This window comes from Natator depressus, chromosome 1, assembly GCF_965152275.1.
Source record: "Natator depressus isolate rNatDep1 chromosome 1, rNatDep2.hap1, whole genome shotgun sequence".
NCBI lineage: Eukaryota > Metazoa > Chordata > Testudines > Cheloniidae > Natator > Natator depressus.
This window is the reverse complement of record NC_134234.1, coordinates 8,071,343-8,091,711: the sequence shown is the minus strand read 5'-3', so window position 1 is coordinate 8,091,711 and position 20,369 is coordinate 8,071,343. Positions and strand designations below refer to the sequence as shown.

The window sequence follows — 20,369 nt, the reverse complement described above, 5'->3', positions numbered from 1 at the left end:
GTGATATTAAAAAAAGCAACTAAACAAAGCAAAAGAAACAACAAGAAAAAAGACAAGAACGTGCAAAGCGCCTGATTTGTGTTTCTATTCTGCTTAGGTCCAGTAAAGAATAGAGACAACTGCACATTATTTTTAGTATTGAGTCTGCAATACTTCAGAGTCCGTACTCTGAAGCCACCAAAATGTTTGTTGTGAGAACCCCTGTGTCTAGTCCAGAGGTGGGCAAACTACAGTTTGTGGGTCACAACCTGCCCGCGGGACCGTCCTGCCCGGCCCTTGAGCTCCTGGCCATGGAGGCTTGCCCCCTGCCCATCCCCTGCTGTACCCCCACCCTCGCAGGCTCAGCTCACCGCGCTGCCAGCGCTCTGGGTGGCAGGGCTGCAAGCTCCTGCTGGGGAGCGCGGTGGTGTGGTTGACTCCGGCCGGGTGGCGCGGCTGGCAGACATGGTGCTCTGAGCAGCATGGTAAGGGGGTGGGGAGCAGGGGGTTGGATAAAGGGCAGGGAGTCTTGGGGGGCAGTCAGGAGACAGAGAGCAGGGTGTGGATGGATAGGAGTGGGAGTCCCGGGGGGGGCTTGTCAGGGGGCGGGGGTGTGGATAGGGGTCGGGGCAGTCAGGGGCCAGGAATCGGGGAGGAGTGGGGGGTTGGATGGGGGTGAGCTCCCAGGGGGGCAGTTAGGGGTGGGGGTCCTGGGAGGGGGCGATCAGGGGACAGGGAGCAGGGGGGGTTGGATGGGTTGGGGGTTCTGAGGGGGGCAGTCAGGGGGCAGGAAGTGGGAGGGGGTGAATAGGGGGCGGGGGCAGGGGCCAGGCTGTTTGGGGAGGCCCGGACTTCCCTACCTGGCCCTCCATACAGTTTTGCACCCCCAATGTGGCCTCGGGCCAAAACATTTGCCCACCCCTGGGCTAGTCCCTAGTTTTTGAGCCTCGGGGCTCACACCCCTTTCCCCAGCCAGAGTCTCCTCAATCTTTCCGCTAGGAAACGTTTCCTGATCCCCAGCTGCCGGTGTCCTTTCGGGGACGGGGACCCGCCCGGAGCAGGGCGCCCCCAGGCCCAGCGCCCGCCTGCGCGGGGTCACCGGGCTCATTGCTAGGGGAAGAGGCTTTGTGGGGTCCGGGTCTCCCCCTGGGCGGCCGCCCGGGGTTCACAACCTCGGGGCTGCCCTGCTCCGGGCGGGTCTCCAGGAGACATGCACACATGGCAGCTTCCCGTGGCCAGGCTGCGGGGCGCACGGTCTCCCAGCAACCCCCAGCCTAGCCGCCCCGTCGGGGCCCCCCCTCGGGACCGCCGCCGTCTCCCCTCCAAGCGCCGGCCGCGCCGGAGCCTGCTTAGCTCGCGCGCTCTGCCGCCCCGCTCTGAGACGCCGCCTGCAGCTCCCGCTCTTTGCCGCCAGAGGCCGCTGCGGGGCAGCGCGGCGCCCGCCGGGGGGCGGGGCCAGGCAGCCGTAGCCTATTGGCTGCCAGAGGGAAAGGGGCGGGGCCTCTCCCGGTTCCTGCCCGCCCCGTGCGGCGGCGCGGCGGTTGGAGCCGCCGCTGTCAGTGTCCGAGCGTGCGGCGGCAGCGGCGGCAGCGCTTCAGCCGGCTCCGCAGCTGGGCCGCGACAGCGGGGTAACCGGCCAGCGGGGCTCCGCCCGGAGGGGAGACACCTGCCGGGGGAGGGGCCTCGGGAGAAACTACCGGGCGCGCGGGGTGCGACGGCGAGTCTGGTGCTGAGAGGGCTGCCCGGGAGAGACCATTGCGGAGGGGCGGCGGGGGGGGGCGGGAAGGGTGGCCTGGCCCGGCCCGGCCCGGGAGAAACCATTGCTAAGGGTCAAGGGCTGGCCTGGGTGAGACCATTCGTGCGGGGAAGGGCTAGCCCTGGGGGAAACCATTGCTCAAGAAAGAGGGGTCAAGGGTTAGCCTGGGTGAGACCATTGCTGGGGGGGAAGGGTCAAGGGTTAGCCTGGGTGAGACCATTGCTGGGGGGGAAGGGTCAAGGGTTAGCCTGGGTGAGACCATTGCGGGGGGGGGGAAGGGGAAAGGTTAAGGGTTTGGCCTGGGGGAAGCCATTGCTGAGGGGATAGGGGGAGGTTAGTTAGTGTGGGAGAGACTATTGCTGAGGGGGGAAAGGGGTTAAGAGTTGGCCTTGGTGGGACCACTGGTATGTGGGGGAAGGACTAGCCTGGGAGGAATTGTTAGTGGTGTGGCGGGGGAGGTTCTGAGCACAGGGACTAGAACCAACATTAACCATCTGAACCTGTTCCAGGACACTCCAGGCCTGCTGCGTGAGAGCTGCCCCAGGAGCAAGGACTAATCCTGGGAGAAGCCAGGCCTACTGGATGAGCAGACTGTCCCGGGAGAAGGCTGGAGTTGATAGGCACTAGGTCTGACGAGGGAGAGGTGTTCTGAATGCTGCTGGGATTTCTTATGTTCTACTTGGACATACTCTCTTGGGAAAATCCACGATTGAACAGATGCTGTGGATTTAAACTGGGATAAAAGGAAAAAAAAATTCCTAAAGTAGCCTATCCTATCCAACAGACCTGGGACAGATCATCACTCAAGTCTTGAAAGAGAGCTGTGCTGGAAATAAATTGGGCCAAACAAAGAGAGATTCTGGCAAATGTTTTGAGTCAGAGAAGAGTTGCTGATAAACTAACCTGGAAATCCCAAAGATAAATTGAGATTTGCTGAAGTGCATAAAAAGACATCTTGATCAAAACTGAGTGAAAACCAAAATTTGGATTAAATGGTTCAGAGGCTTTTTGGATTAAACTGAGAAATCTGCCTTGGGTAAAGATACTAACCTGGGAGACAGCAGACAAGACTAACCTGTTTCCAGTGGTAAAACTACTGCAGTTTTGTGCTGCTGAGGTGGGAATAGAGGAACGGACAGTGGGTGTTCTGCCACTTTTTTTTTTTTTTAAAGGAGTGCTAGCAAGAAGCAAAGAAAGGGATAGGTTACCCGATACCTGGCAGAGTCCAGTTCTGTCATTCTCCAGCTGTATAAGGTGTCCCTGTTTGGCATTTTTTTATATTTTGTACTGTAATAGAGGATTGTGGCATATGGGGCTTTTTAACACTTTATTTAATTCTGTGTTTTTAAAAATTTTTCTTTGCATCTCTAAAAGAATGTGCAGTAGTGTCTTTGCAAATATCTGGCTCTTGAAAGGTATCTGATTAAAATGCACGTTGTTTGAAATTTAAATTAAAGCTTTAAGTTGTCACATGCACAGACATTTAGTTGACCAAAAAATAATCCTTTCAAACAAGTTTGGATTATTTTAGTCTTGCTAAACAGTTCGGAATCTGCCAGTGGGTTGCCTGTGAATGGTTAAACCGTGGATGCTGCAGCATTTTGAGCCACAGAGACTCTGCTGGAAAATCATTCATGCAAAAATTTTTTTTTTTTAACTTTTTAGTACCAAAAATGTTCGGTATTTTTAATCTTGACTAGTCTTTAAAAATACAAGACTTGAGTGAACTTTCTTCAGGGTGAGGGAGGCTAATTAAAATCCGTTTTATTTGGAGATAAATTTAATTGTGAGGCTGGTTTTTGGGAGAAAGGATAGACCTAGGGCAAAATTTCAGTTTATACTGGAGGGTGGGAAAAGAACCTCAAAGTATCTCCATCCTTTACTTCTGTAGTCTTTGGAATTAATCAGGCACCGCTCCTGGGATATCAGACACTTTACTTCCTACACCGTTTTGGGATATAAAGGTGCAGAGTGAACTAAGAAACTTGAACATATCCATTGGGGACTGATGCTGAGGAAGAGCTGACATACAAAGGGATAAAGGCTGTAATATTATACAGAAATGGATGTGTGGTCAAGAGTAGCAGTGTGGATCCTGTGTGGTTTTCTTCTGCACCAAGGACAGGGGGAGAGGCCCCCAGGTACCCATTTGGATGAAACTGCAATTGCAGGTAAGGAAAAGGCTTCAGAAATGGTGTTTTTATTTCCCCTCCTTCCCAGCGATGAGGAAAACATTAGAGCAAACTTACTGCTCTGTGAAACCTGTTGGTAGTCACAGGTAGGGCCTATATGCTGTTAGCTTTGATTATCTTCTGTCAAAGAACTAATCAGTTTTAGTTCATGATGCTTTAAATTTCACATATGTTGCAAGGGATTGGTTTGTCACGTGATGAAACTTAGAATGTTAAATTAAAGTTTGCAGCTTCTTCAGTAAGGGATGTCCTCAAGAAGATATAACATGTCAGGATAGTGCAGACCCTGTAATAAATGACATGCACTGTTGGTGGAAAAATGCTCAACAGTTTTGAGAATCTTGCTCATGAGTTAGATTGAATTGATGTGTCAGGGAGTCAGGATGGCACATGGCACTTAGTCTGAAACCCATTGCTTTCAGAGAGGTTTAAGATGACTAAACAGCAATCTCTTTATTTCAAAACAGATGCCAACTATTCACCAACTGCAGATTATTTCACTGTTTGTTGTGGATACTGACTTCATCCGTTTGGGAGATTTCAGATTTAATGTAGTTTTTGGTTCTGTTTTGTTTTAAAGCCACCTCTCCAATGAATGCAAAGAGCACTGTCCCAAAATATAAGGGGGAAAGATAAAAAGGAGAAATTGCATACTTCGCATAGAAAAATCATGAGTCTAAAAATATTTTTTTCACTATTGCCCTAGTGACATTCTCGGGGAAATAAGCATTTGATCACGTCTTGGCAGGGAGAGAGAGAATGAAAGTATGATAGCTGAATTTCTTGCTGTCTAGTCCCGTTCCCCCCAGCCCATCCCCAAATCTGTCTGTCTCACTGGTTCCCAGTAGGCAAATGTTGGCCTTGCATAAGCACTTGACTCCTTTGCTGACAGCTTGATCGTCTCAGTAGAGGTGTGAAGGTTTGAATAGGTCATTTTTGGACTGATATACCTCGATTCCTAGTGATTGTCCCTGTATGTCAGGATTGAGGTCTAGTAGAGAAATTTGTTTGCTGTTGCTGCTTTTACTGTCGCTATCTGTGGATAAACAGTGGCCTCCAGTAGTCAGGGCTGCCAGTCCTGCACATTTTACCAGCACTGAATTCAAATGTGCACACAAGAAAATAGAAGAGTACCCTATGAGCACTGGGAGACAAAAATATAGTTGATTTACGTAGCAGAAAATTTTTTTGCAAAAATGCTCTCAGGTTGGGTGCAGGCCAGCTTTTAACAGCCCAAGCATAACTTCCCTCTTGAAAGCGTCCCATCCAGCAGTGTCGTCAGCATCTGGGTGGCTCCTATAGCTGGAGGTACCCATAAGCATTAATTGCATTCAGAAATGGTTTGAACCTGATCAGAAAACTCATGAATGCAGATTTCCAAATAAGTAATGCTTCATCAGTTAAGGATTGAAGATCAGGGTCCCTGGAATAAATGGAGGAATGGCTGATTTATGAGTGCTGAGTAGTGTGTGTGTTAATTTTAATACTGTTATGGTACATTTCACTTGTGTTAGGAATCAATAATTTTACTTGGTTTTAAAACTGGCTGTTACTAACAGTGGCAAACTCTTGAGTCCTGAGGTGAGAGAGAGAGCATGAACCTGGTACGTCCTCTCTGAGCAGTGATAATACTGAGTTCCACGTTGACAGTATAATGCTGATTCACATGAATTTTTCCCTTATGTTAGTCAATGCCATAACTAGTTGATATGTTCCAAATCTTTTTGAAAGACTGGCTTTCATTCTTACATTCTGTGTATGAGATGCTTCATGGTTTTATGTTTAAAGCAACTTCACATCCAGCCTGCTCTGACAAGGAAACAGGATCTCGGCAGTCCTTTTGAAACAGGGTTTGTGCCTCCAATGAGCCTTCAAGTAGGATAGTTTTTGAAGGCCTTGCAGAAATGTGGCGGCCCTGGTGATTCAGTTTCTGACTTGTTTTTATCTCTAAATGAGAAGCAGTCAAGTGCAGTGCGGTAGAGGAGAACTGTGTGAGGTACTCAGTCTCTGGTGTAGATTACCTGCAGGCAGGCTTTCTGTTCTATGGGATTCCTATTCACTGTATGTACTCCTGTCTGTTCGCGTCTAGTCAATATGCAATTTCCATTTGTTTTTTTGGATAAAAATAACTTCAGATTAATACGTGTGGCACCTAGAAAGAGTACCGTAGTGATTACAGTCCAGAAATCAGCATAGAGATAAACGAGGTCTGACTGGACTGCATAGACACATGTTGATGCATAACAGAGGTATTCACTCCTGAGGCCAGTAATTCATGGCCTTTAACTACTCTGTGTGTTTGAGTAGCAGCCGTGTTAGTCTGTATTAGCAAAAAGAAAAGGAGTACTTGTGGCGCCTTAGAGACTAACCAATTTATTTGAGCATAAGCTTTCGTGAGCTACAGCTCACTTCATCGGATGCATTCAGTTCCGATGAAGTGAGCTGTAGCTCACGAAAGCTTATGCTCAAATAAATTGGTTAGTTTCTAAGGTGCCACAAGAACTCCTTTTCTTTTTACTCTGTGTGTGTTCCTTTGTTGGATAATCGTTGAAGGTTTTATTGTGCACGCCACACTCGGTTCAGAAGGCCCCATAGCAAAAAGGCTCTTTAAGATTTGCTTTTTAGTTGTCGTAGTTACTACCTGTATTTAAGTGCAGAAGGCCCTCATACATCACATATCACTTTCTGCCTCATGCAGTCCTCTAGGAACAGTCAGTATGAATCCTGTTAGTTGGATGCATGACTATACATTACTGTTATCATTAAATAGATGCAAACAATCTAGGACTACTAGGTTTTGAAGTGAAGCACAATTGGCTTTCTTTGACTTGGCCTGTTTTTAATATTTACAAAAACTGATTGCGGTGGTCACTTGTCATTTCTGTAGAAGGTAATGAGATTCTCAGAAGCAGCAGAAAAGCAGTTTACTCAGGAAGCAGAGGTGTGGGAGTTGGAACAGTGGTTGCTGATTAGGCTCTTTCTGCTTTCAGAGGTCTAGATTCATTTGCACATGCTGGTAAATTACATGCTTTATACTGGATATGTGTGTATGTTTGTGATTTCTAGGCAGTTTAGCCCTGAGTTTAGAACTGGTAATTGTGTGTGTGAAGTGTAATTGATTAGCCTCTCGGAAAACCGCCCTTCAGACTGTGTTCAGCTTGTACACAATTATCTTCATGGGCATCTGTTCTCTTTGAAAAATGAGATAATGATTAGCCTTTTCACATCTAGATGTCTGGTTCAAGTCTAGCTACAGTTGGTAGTGCTGGAGAGGATAGTTGTCTGGTCACTTATGAGGAAATGAGTTGGCGGTACTATATAGTTGATAGATTTTTATTTTTTTTTTTAAGGCAGGAAGGGACCAATATGATCATCTCCAGTCTGACTTCCTGCATAATGAAGGCCAAACACCCTCACCTAGTAATCTCTGCATCAAGCCCATAATTTCTGTTTGAGCTGGAACAGAAGCTTCATTAAGATATCCAGTCTTGATTTAAAGAGTTCAAACATCTCTAGGTCAATTGTTTTAATGGTTAATTACCCTCATGGTCAAATTCTCATCTTATTTCTAGTCTGAATTTGTCTGGCTTCAGCTTCCAGCCATTGGATTTTGATATGCCTTTATCTGCTAAGTTTTAGAGTGCTGTACTATCAGAAATCTCTTCCCCATGTAGGTACTTGTAGAACATAATCAAGTCTCCTCTAATTCTTCTCTTGGATAAACTGAATAGATTGAGCTTCTTAAGTCTCTCACTGTAAGACATACTTTCTAGACTTCATATCATTCTTGTAGCTCTTTTCTGAACACTTTCTAATTTTTCAACATTCTTTATGAAGTGTGGACACCAGAACTGGACACAGTATTCCCGTAATGATCTCGCTAATACAGTATAAAGAGGTAATATCATCTCTCTACTCATACTTGATATTCCCCTGCTTATACATTCAAATATTGCATTTATCCTCTTAGCTATAGCATTGCACTGGGAATTCATGTTTAACTGGTTCTGTACCTTTACTCCTAAATACTTTTCAGTGTTCCTGCATTCCAGGATACAGTCCCCCATCTCGTAAGGGTGACCTGCATTCTTTGTTCCAAGACATATGACCTTGCATTTGGTTGTATTGAAATGTCTTTTTGTTCAGATTAGAGCCCTGTGACCTGACCTGAATCTGAGTGGGATCCGGACTACGAGCGTTGGGTCTGGGTTAAGTGGGAAAAGAACAAGACCCTCTCAATATCAGGGCAGATCAGGTCGACTCTCCTTCTCCTGCCCTTGGGGTCTGCATGGCAGTGGCTGACAGCTGTATGCCCTGCTCCTGCTGTCCATTGCCTCCCCGCTGCATGGGTGCATGGTATGGGAGTATGCTACTGCACATATGTAGTACAGCAGGGAGCAGCGAATGGCAGGAACAGTGTGTGTGCAACTGCCAGTGTATGCTACCCTGCTGACCCCATGGCAACTCGTATTCAGGGAGGAGGGGGAAAGTTTGGAGTTGGTATGAAAAATGATGTGACCTGGTTGGGTCAGGGTGGACTTAAGTCTGGGTCAGGCCTAAAGATTCAGTCTGATCAGAACTCTAGTTCAGATGAGTTTGTTTTACCAAGCCATCCGAGTGATTGTTTACCCATCCACCGATTTTTTTTGTATAGTCTTCAAATTACCAGCAATGAAAAGTGGGCAGCCTGTTCACTTTGACTTAAATTCATCTCCTGTTTCTGTCTCCATGTTCGTAACAGGTGCCTGCGCATCTGCTTTCCTGTATCTTATTCTGACTTGTGTCCGTACGATTTGTAAGGAAAAGGCTATGCCTTCCTGTTCCTGCTGGGAGAAATGCCGGACCTTGGTGGGATGCCTTGTATGTAGGGAATCAGTTTGTTCCTCCTTATGGCATGGCCCAGATAAAGTAAAGATCCTTTCCCCTGTTAACATTATTGTTGTGATACTCTCTGGATAACAGCTGTGGTAGATAGCATTCAGAAAGTACAGCTTCTAGTAGTTCTTGCACTAACTGAGTAGCTAAACCGCAGTTGCTGACTTAGTTTGCTTCCCCCATTTCTCTACGTTTCCTTGAAAACTTGCAGGCTGTGGCCTGGAAATCACTTGACCAGTGTTGTAAAGTACTCTCCCTCTGGCAGGGATGTGATGAAAGGAAAGATCCCAGTGCTTGATTAAGTTGCAGTAGGATAAATGCTTTTGTCCTGGGCTGGGGGGTTTTGCTCCTTGGCTGCTTCCACACCATAACAGTTACTTGATGTTTTGTCCTCTGCACAAGTCACACTCCACTGCATTTGAGGGTAAATGGAAGAAAATCCATTAAAAAAAAGTCCTCCCTTATTTCCCCAACTCCAGGAGTGTTATGGGAATGTGCTTGAATAGGAGCTCCCTTAAAGCATTAACTACACTTTCTCATACTAGAAAACCTAAGCTGTCTTTTTGTGTGGCTCCACTTAACTGTTGTTTTCAAGCTCCTGGAACAATTTGCTGCTCTATCTATTGGTTAGGCAAATAGTGAGCTGAGACTTCTATTTTTCTGCTTAACTTTTGTTTTGTTACTTCATTCTCTCATCCCATTTGTCTATTTTGTCCTCCTGTTGTGTCTTGCCTGACACCTGGACCATAAGCTCTTTGCAGGTAGGGACAGTCATCTTTATTGCTTGTCTGTCCAGGATGTAGCACAATGAGGCCTTAATTCTTGACTGGAGCTCCCAAGTGCTACCAGAATACACACAATCAAAATGAATAGGATGCCAGAGGAGCAGCTTGAAAGCATGTTGTTGGGACAACTTCATGTTTCTAAAGCACTGGTCGAGAACTTTTTATCCTAGATATGTGTAAGGCCCCTTTTCCCTTGGAATCTAAGTGCCATATAAAATTCAGAAGTATCTAGTCTATAACAAAATAACTCTTATTTCCTTCAGTTCCCTGTGAACAAGGGTAGTGAATACAAGTTTTGACTCAGTCTTTGGGGATCGGAAAGAAAAGTTTTTGATCCTTGCCACTTGCATATTATAGTAAAATCATCATAGTCAGTGCCCTGCGTATTTTGTGATTCTGTGGTGCTGAGTTTTCTGGTGAATCCCTCTGTAGCTGATAAATTGTGCTCCATAATCTTTGATTTAAAAAGAAAAACTTGTTTTTAGTTCTCTTATGGTTACAAAGAAAGCCTTGAAAACATTAAAGGAGTGTAAACCACTGCAAACTATGTGTGTGCAGACAGTCTGAAACAATACTTCAGAAAATTGTGAATACCTGAATGGTGCATTGACTCTAAAACCTAAAGATGCTAATTTAAATATCAACATTGCTAACTGTTTGATCATATTAGCAGAATCATAAAAGTGTAGGACTGGAAGGCACCTTGAGAGGTCATCTAGTCCAGTCACTTGCACTCAAGACAGGACTAGGTTAAGAACTAGACCTCTTGACATGGGTTTGTCTAACCTATTCTTAAAAGCCTTCAATGATGGAGATTCCACAACCTCCCTCGGCAATTTATTCCAGCGCTTAACCACCCTGACGGGAAGTTTTTCCTAATGTCTAACCTAAACCTCCTTTGTTGCAATGTAAGCCCTTCGCTTCTGTTGTATCCTCAGGGATTAAGGAGAACAATTTTTCACTCTCCTCCTTGTAACAACATTTTTTTAAGTACATAAAAAGTTATGTGGCCCCCACCTCCAAGTCTCCTCTTCTCCAGATGAAACAAATGCAATTTTTTCAGAAACATCCACCTAATATGTTGTTCCACAATTCTGAACTGTCCCCCCCACCTTCCCTGATGCCAGAAGCCCCTCTTTTCGCTGCCCAGCTGCCACAACCTCCAGCTTCTCCCCAGTAGCTTGTAAGGGTATATCTACACTGGCATTACATTGCTGGCAGTTACATTGCTGCTCAGAGAGTGTTGAAGGGAAACCGCTGTTGTGTGTTCACACTGTCAGCTGCCTGTGCAATAACATGTTCACACTTGCGGCACTTTTATTGGTGTTCGTGGTGGTGCACTCTGGGCAGCTATCCCACAGAGCATCTCTTCCTCTTCTGCCGCTAAGAGTTGTGGGAAGGCGGAGGGGGTCGCGGGGCATCCTGCGTCCTGTCCAAATACCCCATGATGCATTGCAATCCCTGGGTTTCCGTCTGCATTTGGCACCATCTTTCAATGGTTTGTGTACTGCACACTCTGCCTCTTTGGTCTGCAGGAATGGATCCCAAACTGTTGACCAATATGCTGCTCGCTCTTACTAGCACGTCATGAGTGGCAGTGGAGTTATTCCTTAAACTACAGAGGCAAGAGGAGTTCAACATTGATCTTGCCAAATGTAGTAGCTACGACATGAGATTGCTTGTGGCATTCATGGAGGTACTACAGTGGAATGCTGCTTTTGGGCTTGGGAAACAAACTTTCGGATGAGGAAAGCCGCATTCATGGAACTGTGTGATGAGCTCGCCCCAGCCCTGCGTTGCCAGGACATGAGAATGAGAGCTGCCCTGTTTGAGAAGTGTGTGGTGATTGCACTGTGGAAGCTAGCTACTCCAGACTGCTACCGGTATCAGTCGCTAACCAGTTCGGAGTGGGAAAGTCGACCGTTGGACTCATGTTGACAGAAGTGTGCAGGGCCATTAATCACATCCTGCTCCGAAAGACCGTGACTCTGGGCAATGTGCGTGACATTGTGGATGGCTTTGCACAAATGGGCTTCCCTAACTGCGGAGGGGTGATAGATGGCACGCATATTCCAATTCTGGCACCAGACCACCTAGCCACCGAGTACATTAATCGGAAGGGTTATTTCTCTATGGTTCTCCGGGCACTTGTGGATCACCATGGGTGTTTCATGGACATTAAAGCAGGTTGGTCCAGAAAGGTGCATGACACATGCATCTTTTGGAACACTGGCATGTTCAGGAAGCTGCAAGCCAGCACTTGCTTCCCGGACCAGAAGATCATTATAGGGGAAGTCGAAATGCCCATTGTGATCCTGGGAGATCTTGTCTATCCCTTAATGCTGTGGCTTATGAAGCCATACACGGGGAACCTTGACAGCAGCAAAGAGCGGTTCAACAACAGGTTGAGCAAGTGCAGAATGACTGTTGAGTGTGCTTTTGGCCATTTAAAGGCCCGCTGGCACTGCCTATATGGGAGGCTGGCCGTGGCCGATGACAATATTCCTATGCTTATAGCCGCATGCTGTACGCTCCATAATATTTGTGAAGGCAAGGGTGAAAGCTTTACTCAGGGCTGGACCGCTGAGGCTCAGCGCCTGGAGGCTGAATTTGAACAGCCAGAGACCAGGGCTATTAGAGGGGCGCAGCATGGGGCCATAAGGATCAGGGATGCCTTGAGGTAGCAATTTGAAGCTGAAAGTCACTAATATTTGTTTCAGAGTGGTAGCAGTATTAGTCTGTATCAGCAGAAAGATCGAGGAGTACTTGTGGCACCTTAGAGACTAACAAATTTATTTGAGCATAAGCTTTCGTGGGCTAAAGCCCACTTCATCAGGCGCTTGAATAAAGACTGGGAGTGGATGAGTCGTTACACTAACTAAAAACTATTTCACCATGCTAATTTTCCCCCTACTGTTATTCACACCTTCTTGTCAACTGTTTGAAATGGGCCATCCTGATTATCACTACAAAAGTTTTTATTTTTTTTTATTTTTTCTCCTGCTGATAATAGCCCACCTTAATCGATTGGTCTCAATAAGAGTTGATATGGTAACCCCCATTTTTTCATGTTCTGTCTGTGTGTGTGTGTGTGTAAAAAAAAAAAAAAAAAAATCTTCCTACTGTATCTTCCACTGCATGTATCTGATGAAGCAGAAAGCTTCACGAAAGCTTATGCTCAAATAAATTTGTTAGTCTCTAAGGTGCCACAAATACTCCTCATTCTTTCTGCTAATATTTGTTGCTATGCTCGGGAGTGCAGTGCTTGTAATGCTAGGAGGCGATTGTGATTGGTGCAGGTGATGCACTGTGAAGGTTTAAGAAAATTGCCTGTTGCTTTATAGGGCTCTGTTTGCTTTCAGTAATGGAATAAAGATTGCTTTCAAACCCAAACAATTCTTTTATTAAAAAACAACTGGAGGAGAGAGAGAAACAAAAAAACACATCAGCACTGTGGGGGATGGGGGAAGGGAGGGTCCCAGGAGGAGGTGGGGTCCCGGGACGGTTAAAGATTTGTGTATGTCCAGGTATCATATGCAGCCGTGTCCTTTGCAGTACAGTGCAGCGGGTACAGGACTTCAGCAGGGCTGCGGAGGGACGGGTGTTTAGTGCAGTGAGTACTGGGAGTCCACAGGGCTGGACCGTGACGGGGGAGAAGTGGAATGCAGCTGGTAGAGACTGGAGCCAGGAGGTTGATAAGAGTGTGTCAGCAGTGTCTGGGGGGCGCATGTGAAAGAGTTTTGTGACAGCGGCCGCAGGGGAGGGCAGTGCGGAGCTGCTCGGTTTGCATTACTAGTAATGCCTGGAGCGTGTCTGCTTGGTGCTCCATAATGTTTGAGCCGCTTCATGGCTTTGTTCTGGTGCGCCGCGTTCTCCTTTCGGTCCCTCTTCTCGCTGTCCCACCGCTCCTTCAATTCTTGTTTTTCGGCCACGGAGTGCATCATGACATCACGCAACAAGTCCTCTTTAGTTCTTCATGGCTGCTTTCTAATTCTGCGCACCTGTTCAGCCGGCGATAACAAAGAGGGAGGCTGGGCTCCCAAGGTTGTATCTGTGAAGCTAAAACATAACATTTTACAGAAGCTGTATTACTTTCCACAGTATGCATCCCATGAAGTGAGCTGTAGCTCACGAAAGCTTATGCTCAAATAAATTGGTTAGTCTCTAAGGTGCCACAAGTACACCTTTTCTTTTTGCGAATACAGACTAACACGGCTGTTAGTCTGAACACAGACCACTGATTCAGTGATTTAAAATACAGCCACTATTCACATACCTGTCACTAACTGGCTGACCCCAGGCAAGGACACTTGAGCCACAAGACCCCCACATTTGTGAGTAACCGCAGGGGCAGTGGCAATCAGTGTTCCAGGACTGTATTCGGCACGTGGCTCTTGGGGAAAGCCAGCACTATAGGGGGGCCTTATAATCATTCCTGTCCCCACATTTTCCATAGGCTGTGTTCATTATGGAAGATATCTCGCTGCTGAGGGTGAGCAGGGAATCAAGGGAGGGTGTAGGGAGCCAGGGTGGCTTCCCTCCAAACCAGAGGGTAAAGAGCCATGCTCTCAGCCTGAGTGGGCGGGGCCAGACCAAGTTTACGCCAATCCCTGGAAGGAGAGGGGTGGGACAGGAAGTACAAAGGGCGGGGCCCTTTGCCCAGTGAGGAGAGCACCAGGGAGGGAGACAGACACTGTCTGCTCCCTCGCGATCCTGCTGCCGACCCAGGGGAGGCCCTGGGCCAGGAGGAACCTGACCGGGAGGAAGGCCTGTGGCGACCAGGACTGCCAGCCGCTGAGGACCTGGAGGGGCCCGGCTGTAGCCCAGGCCAGCGTGAGTCCGACACAGAGGGGGAGCTGGAGCTGCCAGCAGCGGAATACCTGCACGAGCTGGAGGGACCCGAGAGACCCGCTTGAGAGACTGGGTAGGAAGTAGCCCAGACTCTGGGGCCTCCTCTCCAGTTTGCGCTTTGCCAAGCTCCGACAGTGACTGGGTAACCTCCTCCGGGGTTGAGAAGAGCTCCTGGCTGCATGCATCTCTGACCTCAGAGTCATCCTCTGCCTCTGGGTCCCCCTTCCCCTCCACATCCTTGTCCAAGATTTCCCTTCCAGGCTCAGTCCACTGTCGACTGGCACGCGAGCCACTGAAGTATCCACAGTGGCCTTCGTAATGGAGGTGGGGTCGCCACCGAGTAATGCGTCCAGCTCTTTGTAGAACTGGCAGCTCGTGGGCACAGCACAGGAGCGGCAGTTTGCCTCCCATGTCTTGTGGTAGGCATTCTGCAGCTCCTTCACTTTGACCCTGCAGTGTGTCCCGGTCATGGCCCCTTTCTGTCATGCATCGTGAAATCTGTCCCTAGGTATAATTCCTATGGCTGGAGCACAGCTGGGCCTGGACAGCCTCCCCTCCCCAAATGCTGATGAGGTCCAGCAGCTTGGCACTGCTCCAAGTGGGGGATCGCCTGGTGCATGGAGCAGGCATGGCCACCTGGAAAGATGCGCTGAGACCACTGCTCGCGTCACCAAGCAAACAGGAAGGGGACTTTCAAAATTCCCAAGGACTCTAAGGGGTGGGGCTCTCGGTTGTTCACCTGAGGGCAGGGAGTAGAGTTCAAAACGATGACCAGAGAGGCGAGAACAGGCATTGTGGGACACCTCCCGGAGGCCAGTTGCAGCACTGTAATTGACCAGGTGTCTACACTGGCACCACGGAGCTGTAGCCCCGGTGCAGAAAGCTGTATGCCTCTCGTCGGGGTGGTTTTTTTACAATGCTGCAACTGCAGAGTTTCTGCAAACTAAGTGGCTTGGCCGTGTGTACACCTCGAGAGTTATACCGCAGAAAACTGCCAGTGTAGACAATGCCTACGATGCAGCTATGAATTGTCAATGGAAAAATCTTTGGCATATTGAAAATGTGGGAATAAAGTACATTGAGTTAATATAAAACCAGACTAGCTGAAGTACTACTGAACTGGTTCATTTTTCTATTCAGTTAACCCCCCCATATTTAAATTTAAATGAAGCTGCTGGAGAACTTCATCTGTCACACGAGGGTGCCATACAATCCAGGAATCTTGCTGCAGAATGTAGATTCAGTTTACTGTAGAGTACACAGGCCCTTGAGATAAAGTGGACAGCGAAGAGAGACAAACACCTGGATTAGTGAATAATGTAAAGAAGCAAAAGAATGTGTGAAGAGAAATGGCACAGATAAGAGAAGTGAGTATTGCAAGATTAGAGAACCAAGTGGGACATGTGAGTTGAAGATATCAACAGTGAAAGACAAGCATGGGCAAAGTAATTGACAGGATCAAGCAACGAAAATGGAAAGAGTATTTTGAAGAGCTGTACAGTGTGCAGAACACAGTAGATGCAATGGTCTTGGAGAAGCTTCCCAATACAAACAACGGAAAGCAGATATGGGAATTCTTAGAAGTAGTAAAGCTCTTGATAGAAAGTTTTGAAAGAGGAAAATGTGCCAGGAGGTGACAATGTAACTGCACAGCTGTTGCAAACAGGCAAAATAAACACAGTAAAGTTGATGCACAAGTTGTTTAACAAGATTTACAAGGAAGAGTGAGTGCTGAGCGACTGGGGGAAAGCAATAATAGTACCGATTTGTTAAAAAAGGATAAGAGTAAATAGAGAGGAATCAGCTTATTGAGTATTCCAGGAAACACATTCACCAAGATGTTGCAGAGGAGCATGAAGAAGGAAGAAGTATGTGGAAACAGCATTGCAGAGGAACAGGCTGGATTTAAACCAGGATGAAGTAAAATAGATCAGTTATTTGTGATAAGACAGGCAAGTACATCATCGGCAATCCCTTGAGGTACCTCATATGTTTTATTTTTCATGGGTTCTTTGGTGACTGAGGAGTCCAATCTTTGAGCCACAGGGTTGTCGGCAGATGTTGCAGATGGTGTTGGAAGACAGGGTTGGGCCACGATTGCTGCGTGGCAGTTGTCTTTCCTTTCTTTTCTGGTGTTTTTCTGCGACCAGGGCAAGTGGATTTTCCTCAAAAGTGGACGTTCCCTCTCTGACAAGTCTTCACCAGTTATCCCTATCCTGAGCTGCTGTCTCCCAGTGTGTGGTGTCGATGCCACACTCTTGATGTTTATCTTGAGGGTGTCTTTAAAGCATTTCTTTTGGCCTCCCCGTTTCCTTTCTTGTTTGGTGAGTTGGGCATACAGCAGTTGTTTTGGTAAGCGTACATCAGGCATGTGCACACAGTGCCTGCTCCACCTCAGCTAGTGCTGGATAATCAGATTTCAGAGTAGCAGCCGTGTTAGTCTGTATTCGCAAAAAGAAAAGGAGTACTAGTGGCACCTTAGAAGATGTTGGCCTCTGTGAGGATACTGACATTAGTGCAACAATCCTCCCACTTTATATTGAGGATCTTCCGAAGAAAACGTTCCAGGTTTTTCAGGTGTTTTCTGCAGGTCACCCAAGTCTCACAGCCATAGAGGAGAGTTGGGATTACCACCGCTTTATGAACTAAAAGTCTAGTATGTGTTCTGATGATGTGATTGTTAAACACCTGGCGAGATAATCTGCCAAAGGCAAGACAGGCGCAGTGGATTCTGTGCTGAATCTCGACATCTATGTCTGCAATCTGTGAGAGATGGCTGCCAAGAGAGGCAAAGTACTCTACATTTCCAGTTCTTCTTTGTCAGTGTAGATCTTCCCTGCTGGGTCTGATGATTGACTGGGGACTGGCTGGTGGAGAATTTTGTTTTGCTGATGTTCAGAGTTAACCCTAGGCTTTTTGTAAGCTTCAGAGAAGCGATTAAGGGCTGTTTGTAGATCCTGCTTTGAGTGTGCAACGACAACACAATCATCTGCATACTGGAGTTTGGCTACTGTTGCCAATATTACTTTAGTTCTGGCACGGAGATGAGAAAGGTTGAAGAGGTGGTGGTCAGTCTGATATTGGATGCCAATTCCCTGTGGTAGACGGTCGTGGGTTAATGTTTTCATAGCTGCTAAGAAAATGGAGAAAAGGGTGGGTGCCAGTACACAACCTTGTTTTACACCAGTTCGGATGACAAAGGGCTGAGAGGTAGAGCCACTGCACAGGAGGGAGGCAGTCATCTGGTCATGGAGGAGTCTTACAATGGTGATAAAATTTGCCTGGGCAGCCAAACTTTGACATGATTTTCCACAGAGCCTCATGATTGACAGAATCGAAGGCTTTGGTCAGATTGATAAAGGCTGTATACAGCTCCTGGTGTGTTTTCCTTGACATTTTTCCTGGATCTGCCTGGCTGCGAAAATCATGTCGGTGGTGCCTCGTCATGGTCTGAAGCCACACTGGGACTCTGGAAGTACTTTTCTCTGCAAGAGGGAGCAGGCGATTCAGTAAGATTCTAGCAGGGATCTTCCCAGCGATGGAGGGCAATACCTCAATAATTGCCACAGTCAGTCCTGTCTCCCTTTTTGAAAATGGTGACAATGTTAGCATTACGTAAAACAGCAGAGATTTCTTCAGTGCACCGGATTTTGAGGAGTACCAAATGAAGCTTGTTAGTCAGTGTTTCTCCCTCCACTTTCAATACTTCACCTGTATGCCATCAGGACCTGGAGCTTTATTGTTCTTCATTTGTTTAATTGCTTTGCGGACCTCCTCAGGTGTTGGTGGTTTGGCAAGAGTTTCCCAGATTGGGTACTGAGGGATGGAGTCAGTGGTGTCATCCGTCACAGTTGATTCTTGATTTAGAAGCTTTTGGTCGTGTTCCTTCCAGCACTCTTTGATGGATGTGTTATCTTTAAGAAGGGCACTACCATCTTCGGAGCTCACAGGTGTGAGGCTACGTGAGCTTGGTCCGTACAGGGTCCTTGTCTCACAACAAAAGCTCCACATATCATGTCTGTCAGCGAATGTTTGGATTTCTTTTGCTTTGTCCTCCCACCATTTGGTTTTGATTTCTCTGATCCTCCTTTGAACTTCAGTTTTGAGCTGATGGAAAGAGCTCTGCTTCTGACTGGATAGTGATTGAGTTTTGCCAGTTGCGGAAAGCTTTTCTCTTCTGGTCCCAAAGGGCTGTAAACTCAATGTTGTTGTCGTCAAACCTGTCTTGATGGTGGCGGGTAGCAAGGCTGATGGATTCCTCGCAAGCCTCATGTATGGTCTGTTTTAAGGCTTCCCAGTCTTTTTCGACACTTGTGTTGTTATTTCCAGGTGTGCATATGGTCAGTTTTTCACTGAGGATTGTTTGGAAGTCTCTTGGTGCACTGAGGATTAAAGTCTTTGTATGTTGTATTACTGTCTGTGTGATTTGGGTTGCTTTCTATATTTCGGTGCAATCCTGATTGATGTGACTGACATCACCAGGCAGTGGTCAGTCCAGCAATCATCAGCGCCTCTCATGACATGGGTGATTTGGACATCTCTTAGATCCTGTGGTCTTACAATGACATAGTCTGGGAGGTGCCACTGTTTTCAGTGGGGGCGTTGCCAGGTTATTTTATACTTGTTGCTTTGTCTGAACACAACTGAACCTGCTAAAACAACTTTATAGACTTCAGACAGGCTTCTGATAGCATTTGGAAGAAAGGGTTATGGCAAGTCTTGAGAATCTATGGCTCGCATAAACTGCGTACAAACAAACAAGCAAACATGTTTTAATACCGCTAAATGTAAACATGTAAATCTAGGAACAAAGAATGTAGGCCATATTTACAGGGTGCCGAATTCTGACTCGGAAAAAGATTTGAAAGTCACGGTGGATAATCAGCTGAACATGAGCTCCTGGTGTGACCCTGTGGCCAAAAGGATTAAGTGATCCCTGGATGCATCAACAGTGGAAACTTGAAAAGGAGTGGACAGGTTATTTTACCTTTGTGTTTGGCACTGGTGCAACTGCCCCTGGAGTACTGTGTCCATTTCTGGTGTCTACAATTCAAGAAGAATGTTGATAAATTGGGAAGGGTTCAAAGAAAAACTGCAAGAAGGATTAAAGGATCAGAAAACATGCCCTGTAGTGACAGACTCAAGGAGCTAAAAGTGAAGGTTAAGGGGTGACTTGATTCCAGTTTAAAAGTACCTACAAGGGAACAAATATTTAATAACTGGCTCTTCAGTCTAGCAGAGAAACTTGTGACATGATCCAATAACTGGAAGTTGAAGCGAGACAAATTCAGACTGGAAATAAGGTAAAAAAATTTCACAGTGAAAGTAATTAATCATTGTAACAATTTTTACAAAGGCTTCTTGCAGATTCTCCGTTAGTGACCATTTTTAAATCAAGATTGGATGTTAAGGAGGAGTTACAAAAAATAACTGAAAAGGTAAACCCGGAAAGCAGAACATTAGGGCTGAAGATCAGCACAAAGTCACAACTGTGGCAACTGGAAGACAAGAGGAAAACGCAAAGATGAAAGTCAGAGACAGAACTAGAACAAGTGGAAAAGTTTTTGTATATTGAAGGACTAGAATTGAAGAATGGGCATTTGAAGGTAACATAAAAAAGACTCTGTAGTCTCTGTTGCATTTGGAATATTCTGTAGGATCTGGAAGGTTAAAGACATTTTGATTAAAAATGAAAATCTGTGTCTCTGGGACAGTTGTCATGCTGATACTGCTGTACGGGTTGGAACGTTGGTGTGTGAGGAAAGCTGATGAACATAGGAGACTGAGTTCAGAAATGAACTGGCTGAGGGGAGTACTGAGAGATTTAAGACTGCAGAAAATAAAATATGATGTAATAAGAAAACCAGTAGGGCAAGAAATAAAAATGTTACAGAAGATTAGAGAGAGATGTGTCAAGAATGGACCGGAAAG

The 20,369-nt window shown here is 46.5% G+C and overlaps 1 protein-coding gene across 4 annotated transcripts in view; it reads left to right on the top strand.

Annotated features, from left to right (window-relative positions):
* The first annotated feature begins 1,467 nt into the window (after positions 1 to 1,467).
* Positions 1,468 to 20,369, top strand: part of STIM1 (stromal interaction molecule 1) — a 182,055-nt gene continuing 163,153 nt past the window's right edge. For 3 of the 4 annotated variants that reach the window (XM_074954198.1, XM_074954182.1, XM_074954211.1), the window contains exons 1-2: positions 1,468 to 1,607; positions 2,245 to 3,906. In XM_074954198.1, coding sequence (XP_074810299.1) covers positions 3,798 to 3,906 — 109 coding nt within the window. In that variant the 5' untranslated portion in view covers positions 1,468 to 1,607; positions 2,245 to 3,797. Of the gene's footprint in view, positions 1,689 to 2,244; positions 3,907 to 20,369 lie in introns of all 4 variants that reach the window. The other variant, XM_074954189.1, reaches the window with a different exon arrangement.